At 32.4% G+C, this 10,037-nt stretch overlaps 1 protein-coding gene across 2 annotated transcripts; it reads left to right on the top strand.

Moving 5' to 3' along the window:
- The first annotated feature begins 387 nt into the window (after positions 1-387).
- LOC120282714 (14-3-3-like protein) lies at positions 388-7,310 on the top strand. 2 transcript variants are annotated; one of them, XM_039289566.1, is made up of 6 exons: positions 388-530; positions 1,221-1,646; positions 1,737-1,815; positions 1,884-2,006; positions 6,557-6,673; positions 6,769-7,310. In XM_039289566.1, the coding sequence occupies exons 2-6, from the start codon at positions 1,240-1,242 to the stop codon at positions 6,826-6,828; spliced, it is 786 nt and encodes a 261-aa protein (XP_039145500.1). In that variant the 5' UTR covers positions 388-530; positions 1,221-1,239; the 3' UTR covers positions 6,829-7,310. The 2 variants fall into 2 exon arrangements, with proteins under 2 accessions (XP_039145500.1, XP_039145501.1); XM_039289567.1 differs by having other exon boundaries at positions 432-530; positions 1,232-1,646.
- Positions 7,311-10,037: the final 2,727 nt, after the last annotated feature.

Here is a 10,037-nt window from a genome sequence, read left to right as displayed (position 1 = left end):
CCCAGTAGGGTCAATCGGTTCCCTGTTGAACCGCCCGGGTTACCGGTTAACACTGGGTTTTTTAATACCCGATTTAATGGGATATACCGACCACATGGCCGGTTTCTAATTTTTCTGGTTGAATCGGCCGGGTCGGGCCGGTCCGGGTCTGACAATCTTGGAAAAAATAGTTTTTTACTGTATCAGTGGGTTTAATCCAATTAAAAATAAGTTAAAAAATAAATAAAATCCTAAAAATGTTTGGGTACCAATCACAAGGCAAAATTGACGGCTAGAATTAAGCACCAGTGTGAGTGCGACGTCGCAACACCTGTCTCCACGTGGCACTTTGTTATTAATTTTGTTTGATGTGGTTTCCTGGAGATCCTGTTTGGAGACTGACAGCTGATCATCAGTGCACACGGGCCCCAAGACTTGGCCCTTTTTCACCCTAAAACCGGAACCAACGGCGGGACTTCTCACTCGCGAGAAAGAACGAGATCGCGAAAGAGGAATTGTGCTAGGGTTTCACTTCTAGCCCCCAATCTCAGGTAAGTTTGGGGAATTTTTTTCATTTTTTTTTTCATTTTTAATGTGTTTTTGGGTAAGATCTCATGATAATCTTGGTTAGTCTCCTCTTTTGATCGATTTGATTGGTGTTTTGACTTTGTTTTTTTTTTAATTGATAGTGGTTTTGCAGGGTTTTGGTTATTTTTCTGCGATTATGTTTTTTAGCTACTGATAAGGCTTGTTGAGGTGTTTTGGTGAATTGTTCTGTCTTTGTTTGAATTGGAGAGGTGTGATTTTTGATGATTTTTTGGATGAGTGACAAGGAAATTTCATTTTTGTTGTTTTTTTTGGCCTTGTGTTTGTATGGAGACTAGGGGAAGAAGGGATCGTTGTTTCCTAATTAATTAATTTTCTTGTTTATTTGTTTTCTTATTTACCTAAAGTTTTACTGCTAAATCGTGTAAAAGTTGTTTTCCTTTTATTGTTTTAGTAGCAGATCTATGTTTGTGATAAATAATGGTTAATTGTTATTGGTAGATTATTGTGCTGTATGCAGATAAATGTTGAATTAGAAAATATAGGAAATACTTGATCTGAGTTTTGTTGTTTAAGAAAATATATATTAGCAAGAAATTCTCATGATTCTCTTCAGGTTTCTTTTTTTAAATTTTTATTGTTCTGTTTGATATCAAAGTGATCAAGATGTTGTTTTGACATTAATATGATTATAGAAAGGAAACAGGAACAAAGATGTCTCCAGTGGAAGCTTCTCGGGAGGACAATGTTTACATGGCTAAGCTGGCTGAGCAAGCAGAGAGGTATGAGGAAATGGTTGAGTTCATGGAAAAGGTTGTCAAGGCAGTTGACACTGAGGAGCTCTCTGTTGAGGAGCGGAACCTCCTCTCCGTGGCCTACAAGAACGTCATAGGTGCTCGTCGTGCTTCATGGCGCATCATCTCCTCTATTGAGCAGAAGGAGGAGAGTCGTGGGAATGAGGACCATGTTACTTTGATCAAGGAATACCGTGGAAAGATTGAGGCTGAGCTCAGCAAGATATGTGATGGCATCCTTAAACTGCTTGATTCTCATCTCATCCCATCGTCCACTGCTGCGGAATCGAAGGTTTTTTACCTTAAGATGAAGGGTGACTACCACAGGTTGTAGGAAGTTTCCAAGATGAAAAGTGGATGTTATAACATGAGCTATGTCCTTCTCGGTTTATTGTTCATTCTGTTTTATTGATGCAGGTACCTTGCAGAGTTTAAGACTGGAGCTGAGAGAAAGGAGGCTGCAGAGAGCACTCTTTTGGCATATAAATCTGCACAGGTAAACTTTCTGGTGTATCATGATTTCTTGAATGATGGCCTAGAAGCTTAACATGTGACTGTGAAAAGGATATTGCTTTGGCTGAACTGGCTCCTACTCATCCAATAAGGCTTGGGCTTGCTCTTAACTTCTCGGTCTTCTACTATGAGATCTTGAACTCACCAGATCGTGCATGCAATCTTGCAAAGCAGGTTCATCTTTTGCTCATTGATTTTTCTTTTGAGCTTTTGAAGTTTTAGATATAAAGCAATTTGTCATTTTTTGCTTTGGTAAAGCAATTCATGATTTCTTATTGCATTGCATGAGGATACATCTTAACCAGAGCTAATTCATTTAACTCAGTAAAGCACATGTAAGGTTGAATTCCTCATTTGCTGAACACACATTGAAGTAAAGTAGCAAATATGCAATTAAAGCATTTGGGAAGCTGAGAATCCTGTATTTGTTTTGATTTTGTTATACATGACAGCTTAATTTTCTGGTAAGCCAGTAAAGGTCATGAAGACTAAATTGTGACAGAGGATCACATTGACCTACCCTAAAGTCAAATTTTAAGATTTTGCGATCCTCATAATCTTGAGATGTATTAATGTGCATTAGTGTCTTTTATTTGATAATTATTATATTCTGGAGTTTCCACCTTCATCCATCCATCTGTACATGCAATCTAAGACGTGAGCTATTATGTGTTTGCATAGTGCTCTCTATGGACCTGGCATGTCTGTTATGTAGAAGGTTGGGTTTAGACTCAGGATTTAGGCTTTGAATCTAGCTAATTCTGTAATATTAGACTATTAGTCTTAATTTAAATTAGATTTTGTTGGTGCGAACCACCTAGTAAGGTAAATTATATTTTTGGTCAAAGTTCAACAAATGATTTTGGTCCAGCTTGTTTATGCCCTTTAAATCTGACTTGGTGTACTATCTTACTTGTATATCTTATTCTCATTTGTGTTCTAACTTCGTTTGTCATCATGCTGTCTAATTTCTTCTTATTGGCATGTTAATGATATGATATTAGCTTTTCCAATATTAATATCATCGGTTTTAGTCCATCTCCTTCTTATGTAAAGTGGATCTTAACTGATATTGAATACCCTGTAGGGAGTTCTCTTTGCTGATGGTGCACCTCAGTAATGATAACAGCTTTGTGTTTTTATCAACTTTATATTTCTTTTAATCGGAGAACAATTCTACAGTATGGTCATAATCAAAAGTCTAATTACATGCCCCAATTATATCAGTCAAAAGGTGCATTTATCATTATATGACTTTTTTCTGTTGAAATATTGTGTTGATTGAAGTTGCATTTCCACAAGTTCTTGGTTTTTTATCTAATTGGCCCTTCAGAAAAATATGATGTTATTCATAATTTCACAGTTATCTAAGGCAAATTAAGGATTTGGGGATGGCAATTGTGTTGTAGCTAAATTCTATTTGGTTCCATAGGTTCACTCATCTAAATTCTGTTATCTCAATGTTGTGGGTGGGACACAATTAGTAATGTCTTGATTCTGTCATTTTGCTTTTGTGGCTCACTTACCTGTGAAACAAACACTTAGATTCTATTTTATCTGGATAATCATATTTACTAAAACTTTTGAACAAAAAATAAATATAGGATAGTTCTGCTTGATATCATGGGTTCTGTCGATATAGTTGCTCACAAGAAATGAGTTTGTGTTCAACATAAATTCCAGAAGAATAGATGAGGAGGGAGATACTTTTTTAATGTCTTAATGTAGAATAATTTACCTTGTTTCTTATTTTGAAACTGTTAATACAAGGCTAATCTAACTTTCAATGTTATTTTTCGTACATGCTAATTAATACTTTGGTTTCAATTCTTTTTAATTTCCAAGAATTATGTATAATATATTTTAGTTCCAGAGGTTTTGCAAGCGCATGTTTCAATTTTTTTTTAGTACATGCTAATTAATACTTTGATTTCAATTCTTTTTAATTTCTAAGAGTTATATATAATATATTTTAGTTCCAGAGGTTTTGCAAGCCTTCATTTCAATTTTATGAGTTCAAAATCTATCATTTGGTTGTTTATGAAAGAAACACTATGATATTGTAGGAAATTAAATATTTAGTTTAGACCTCATTTTACCGCAATTCCAGCTCCATGAAATCGCACGCAATTAATTGAATGTTTCAAATTTCTTATTTGTCAACTTATGACTTGTGCACTGGGTTCTGCATCCCATCATTTATTATTATTATTTTTTGTTGATATGGCCTTATTGCATCTAGTATGTAATTTGGCAAGAAAGTAATATTTCTGTTTGATGAGAAATATTAGAGCTATGCAATAAGCAAAGTAGAGCTGCGCATATGCATTATTTCCTTGTATGTGTGTTCTTAAGTTAGCCTAAGCATAATAATACTTATTAGTGAATTATTGAATTTATCTTCAAGATATTTGAAGGTGTATGGTCATATTTGTTCTAAATCTTGGCAATTAAATTCTCAATGATTGCATGATCACAATGTGGATTGAAATTATCCACCTAATGCTTTTACAAGACCACTATGGATGATCTTGAATCACATTTGATTTTGTTGTACCATCTTAATTAAAAGCGCTAGGTTCCTTAAGGGGAGGAGAATATAAACCGCAGGTGGTAGGCGCTCACCTGAGCGACATGGAGTACTATTTAAAAATGTAAAAAAATATAGTAAACAACTTCGAAATTGCCTAAGATTAAACTTAAATTAATATAATTATCATTTATTTAAATATTGAACATCCAAAATAAAAACATAAACATAAAACCGCAAAAGGCAATCTAAACTTTCAAATTTAGTATGCAAGACCTAATTTAGAATCTTAATTTTTTGTCTAATCATCATATAATTCTATTAGGCCATCTTCATCATCTAGGCTATCATTTTTCTTTATCATCTAGGCCATCTTCCTCTTTGAAAGTAATATGATGCTTTAATATTCTTCTCAAAATAGAACTCTTTCCTAATTAAACTTCCTTATCTTGCACATGAAATCTCTCAAGTTTTCCTATAGTTTTCGTGTGAAGTTTCTTGTGTTTTTTTTAATCTCTTTCTTTGTTTTATTTCTTTCTTTGGTTAATTCTCTCCTAAAAAGTCTCTCCATATTTCAAAAAGTTGCCTTAATTTGCTTTGAAAAAAAAAATAGAAAACCTCTCTTTTTAATTGTTACACTTTCTAATAATAATTGTTTATAATTCCTATAAAGCATTTATTACTCTATAATGTAATTTCCTAAAAAACATTAAAAGAAAATGTAAAAAAGAGAGCTAACAAAAGCAACACTATTTTTTTGCCTTCTTTTATCTTGCGCTTGGGCTGAGGTGCTTGTCTTAGCAACGCTTCTTTGATGACGCCTCACCTAGAGGGTTATGAGGTACTATAGCCTCGCTTTACCTGGGTACCTAGGCAATCACTTTTTGCACTCTTAGGAATGCTGTTTTGTACTCACAATATTATAGGCCATGACTTTTGATGATGGTAGTGTTTATATAGTTAATACCATGAGATGGTTGGGAGTCTCCATTAAGAAACTTACGAGAGCCCAAAGAGAGTGTATGCTTTCATTATTTCTTTTAAATAAATATTACACAAATTTATTAGCGGTATACCCCTTGTTGCATCATCAACACAAGAGGCAGTGAACATGTAGACTAGTAGCATAGAGGAAAACAATCTAGTTCATGTTGTATGTTTGTAGAACTTGGTTGTTATTGAAAGCGTTTGAATTTTGATGTTGCATAGTCCTGTGCTGTAATATCTATAATATAGTAAGTGTGGGTCGTGCATAGGGAGAATATGTTTTGATTTAAAAAAAAAATAATAAATTAAAAGATTTAGAATTGCAGGGCCCTTGGTTTTCCCCTAGTCTCAGTTTTTTAATGAATTTTGGGCTTCAATAAAATAGAACTTATTTTATTTTAGTTATGATTTATGAGTAGTGAGGCGAGGGAGTTAGCTATAGGGTAGAGGGGAAAGATTGGTTTTGGATCTCAAGCCCTGGTGATGGGAAATATTAAATGTAAACATTAGAGAGAACCATTTTGAAGGAGTTTCACTTTTTTGCTTTTACATCAATGTTGCATCTTTTTTTTTTTTTACATCATGAATCAGAGGACATTGAGAGGGATTTTTATTTTCTAGCTTAAGAAGATGCTATAAGTTAGGTCTTTATAGATTATGGAATTTTTTATTTTTATTTGTAATTTTATTTCACTTTAGAGAGTTTTGGGGGATGCTGCTATTAGGAGGGTCTTCATAACTTCACTAATCTGTGTAATTTTTTCCAATGTGGACCTACAGATTCTCCTATACATTAATATCTTGAGACAAATTAGCCCAATTGAAATTAATTTCATTGTACCTGATAATTGCATAGAACAGGGATGTTCATGGAATTAGCTGAAGCTGTCACCATATTTTGGTATAATTACTTGAAGCACTACTAAATCCCATTGCATTTAAGTGAAGCATCAGTTGACTTAATTTACACATTCAATTGTTGCTTACTCAAGCAAAGGGATGAATACAATTGAGATTTTATCACTAGTCAGTGATAATTACATCCCAATTAGATCTAATTCCAATTAAAGCTATATATTGATCGGTTAACATAATTGTCACGATTGGGCCTGCTATCAAAGCTTCATATTAGTTCCATTTCTAGAACCAATTGAGTTGCTTTATGCTAGATGTTCGATGAGGATGTTTAAAATGACATTTTGGGCAGGCCTTTGATGAGGCAATCTCAGAGCTGGACACTCTGGGTGAGGAATCGTACAAGGACAGCACATTGATCATGCAGCTTCTTCGGGACAATCTCACTCTATGGACCTCTGATATTACGGTCCTCTTTCTTCGCTATTATTTTTCCCTTTTTCTTTTATGTCTTGATGTATTACAATGAACCATTTGTGTTATTCTTTTGTCCTTGATTGGCAGGAGGACGCTGGGGATGAGATTAAAGAGGCCCCGAAAGGTGAATCAGTGGAGGGGCACTGATCTCTGGAACCAATCAAAGATCTTAGAATATGATGAGCATAATTAGTAGCTGTACCTGATATCCAGAACCATATGCAGTTCAACATTTGTTGCTCAAAGGACTGCTTAGTGGTGTGTTTGAAGTTTGAACCTTAGTGTGACCTTTAAGTTAAATTTGTTCTACAGATTGTTCTTCTTGGTTCTGCTGCATCCCTGAGCATCATCTTCTTGTTTTTTTCCTTGATTGCTTTGCTTTCTTTCTTTATTGTCTCATGGATGCCTGGACCTCAATTAGCTCATCAAATGCAAAGTGATCAGTGTCGTTTGACATTCGGTGTTGTCACCGAATTCTGGTGATTAATAATGTTTTTTCTGTCATTCCTTGATTGTTTGTTGTTGAAGTTTAAACATGTGTTATGTGAGACCAAAGTTGTCTTATTTTATTGGTCCTAGGAGAAATATTGTAAACTCAGTTGCAATTTTTCATCTGAAGTCTTTGGCTATTCAGGTCTAAATTGAAGTCTTGCATGCCTTTTGAGTTCTAATTTACATTATTGTAATTCAAACTATGGTTACTGTGAAAAGATTTAGCTGCTTTATCCAGTTTGCTTACTAGACAGCTTGATTTCTGGTAGTGGTTCTGTGCTTCAAATGAATACATTATTTCAAATTTATGCAGTTGTTATATTATGGTAAGTAATGTGTAATTTAACCAGTATCTGACCTTGTGTCAAGCCTCTTGAACTTAAGTTGTCTATTTCAAATGTATGCCTTTGTTGAATACAATTTTTGGGTAAAGTAAAAGAAAAATTTTTTTGTGGGTTTTGATATTTGTAAAATAATAGTATAGTTTTTTTTTTACGATTTTATGATGTGTGTTTTTTAGATTTGTTAAATAATTAAAAAAATTGTCAAGTAGTTTTTGTAAGTTTATTATTAACTTTTTTTCAAAATTTTATTAAACAAAAAATTTTAAATCCTAAAAATCAAATAAAATTATATTGTAAAATTATGTTTTTAATATCATGTAGTGGTTTTTAATATGAATGGATAATTTTATCAGTAAAAAAAAAATTAACACTGTTGACTGTTTTTTTTTTTTATAAATATAAGAAATCACATGTTATAGAATTGGGAAAATCAGAAGTTTTTTTTTTTAATTTTCCCCAAATTTTTATAATGTAAAATAAAATGAGATCGAGAACTTTTTTTATAAAATATTATATCACATTCTCGAATGTAAAAAGCACTTTCTCAAAATTTTTCAAAGGTTCCTATAACATAATTTTTTTTTTTTTCTTGAAGTAAGTTCAGTAAATTTTTATTTAAATGTAATTATAGATTTACTCCCTTTGATGCGAACCCAACTGTTTATAGTTGCTAACGTTTAGCTGTGTTTACTTAAAGTAAAACTACACAATTCGAATTGCTTAATTAAACTAATTTTTCCGGAAGCTTCGCTTTTTTATTTTAATATTTATTATGAAATTGGATTTTTATTTAAACAATTTCATTACAACCTCTTAAAAAAACTGTTTATATATATATACACACGCCACTAAAAAAGAATGAAAGTTTATTTATCTTCTTATATGGCCTCCTGACAAATCTTTCTTAATTCAAAGCCTGAATTCGAAACCCTATCCCGATTTTCATTTTTGACATAATCCCACGAAATTCATATTGGCTTCAAGAAGGTGATGAGGGCTTGTACTTGTAAGACTCTCTAATGAAGGATTGTGTAAGCTAGTTATATAATCTATTTTAAAACTATAACTATCACTTATTGATCAGCTTTGATGGTAATTGGAATATAAAATTGTTGACTTTTTATATTAGACCCTCATGATTAAATGGATGCAAGCCAAGGTATATAACAACAACAACATCAATTTGAAATTTTTTTGCTGTTTTGTCATTTGCAAACCTTTGATCATGATGAATTGGTTAAGAAAATGTATTCTAAACAAATTTCTTGACTATTAGAATGATTACCATCCTCGTGTGTATTTACACACTACTAGCATGACCATGTTCTTACCGTTTATTTATCTCTTATTTTTTCTTGTTTGGACATAACTATTTTCTCTAAATCTTAAGATATGTATGCATTTGTATATTATATTCTTTATGCGATGGTTCTATTATCTATCATCATTATTATGGTTCACTTTGTTTGTAATAATTTTGAACAACATAATTTGAAAAAGTATTCTTTGAACTAGCTTTATTTTGTGGATCTAATCAATTATCAATTATATGAGTGCACAAAAGGTAAAACTAAGTTTGATTAAATTGGATGTAGTGAATTCGACTAAAATTAGAGACAAAAAATATGAAGAAATTTAGTCTATTTATTTATATCCAAATTAAATATAGTATTGAGTCTTCTGAAAAGAGCCAAAATGAGATAGAAGATGAGAGAAAATAACTACTTGTTGAAGATTCAACATGTGAAAAATAATTTCTAAGGTAGGTATGGTTTTTAATTCAGAAGAAATTTATGATTTCTATGCTAGGTATGCACAACAACGAGAAGGGTTTGGTATTAAAAAAAAAATACAAAATTAAGAGATTACAAAATATTAAAATATTACACACTTGCATGTGTATGAGGTGTCATAAATTACAAAAGATTTTTTTAGCCATAGGCTACTTACCAAAATAAACTGTCTAATGTTATTGTTGGTAATGATGGATGTTTTAAGCTGCAAATCTGAAGCGCATTAGCAAGAAGCCTCCTCACTTTTCAGATTTTACTATGTAATGCATATATAATGCATAATAGTTCAAACAAATGTAATGCATTATAGTCCTCACACTTATTAGATTTTATGTAATGCATTATAGTTTGGTCGTGGAGTTGTGGTTGGCATGCATGTAGTAGAGTCTTAGTAGTTGGTTATAATTGCCACGTGGCATTATCTGAATGGCATGGTAGTTATGGAAATGATGATATATATCTAATAGAATCAATGGAGAGCATGATGAATCCTCTTCAATTTCTCTTCTTCTCATTCTACTCGTCTCTTATCTCTTCTAATCTTTCTTTCTCCGATCTATCTACCTTCCTTCCCTTCCTTAATTTCAGAAGATATCTTGCATGCATCAGTATCCCGTATCCATTTTGAGCATAACCATGCACTTAGTCCATATAAATTTTGTTTTAAAAAATGCAACAAAAAAAAAGATGTGTATATATATAGATTCATGTGTCAGATGAAGGCTTG

Source organism: Dioscorea cayenensis, chromosome 18 (assembly GCF_009730915.1).
Source record: "Dioscorea cayenensis subsp. rotundata cultivar TDr96_F1 chromosome 18, TDr96_F1_v2_PseudoChromosome.rev07_lg8_w22 25.fasta, whole genome shotgun sequence".
NCBI lineage: Eukaryota > Viridiplantae > Streptophyta > Magnoliopsida > Dioscoreales > Dioscoreaceae > Dioscorea > Dioscorea cayenensis.
This window is presented reverse-complemented; position numbering and strand designations above follow the sequence as displayed.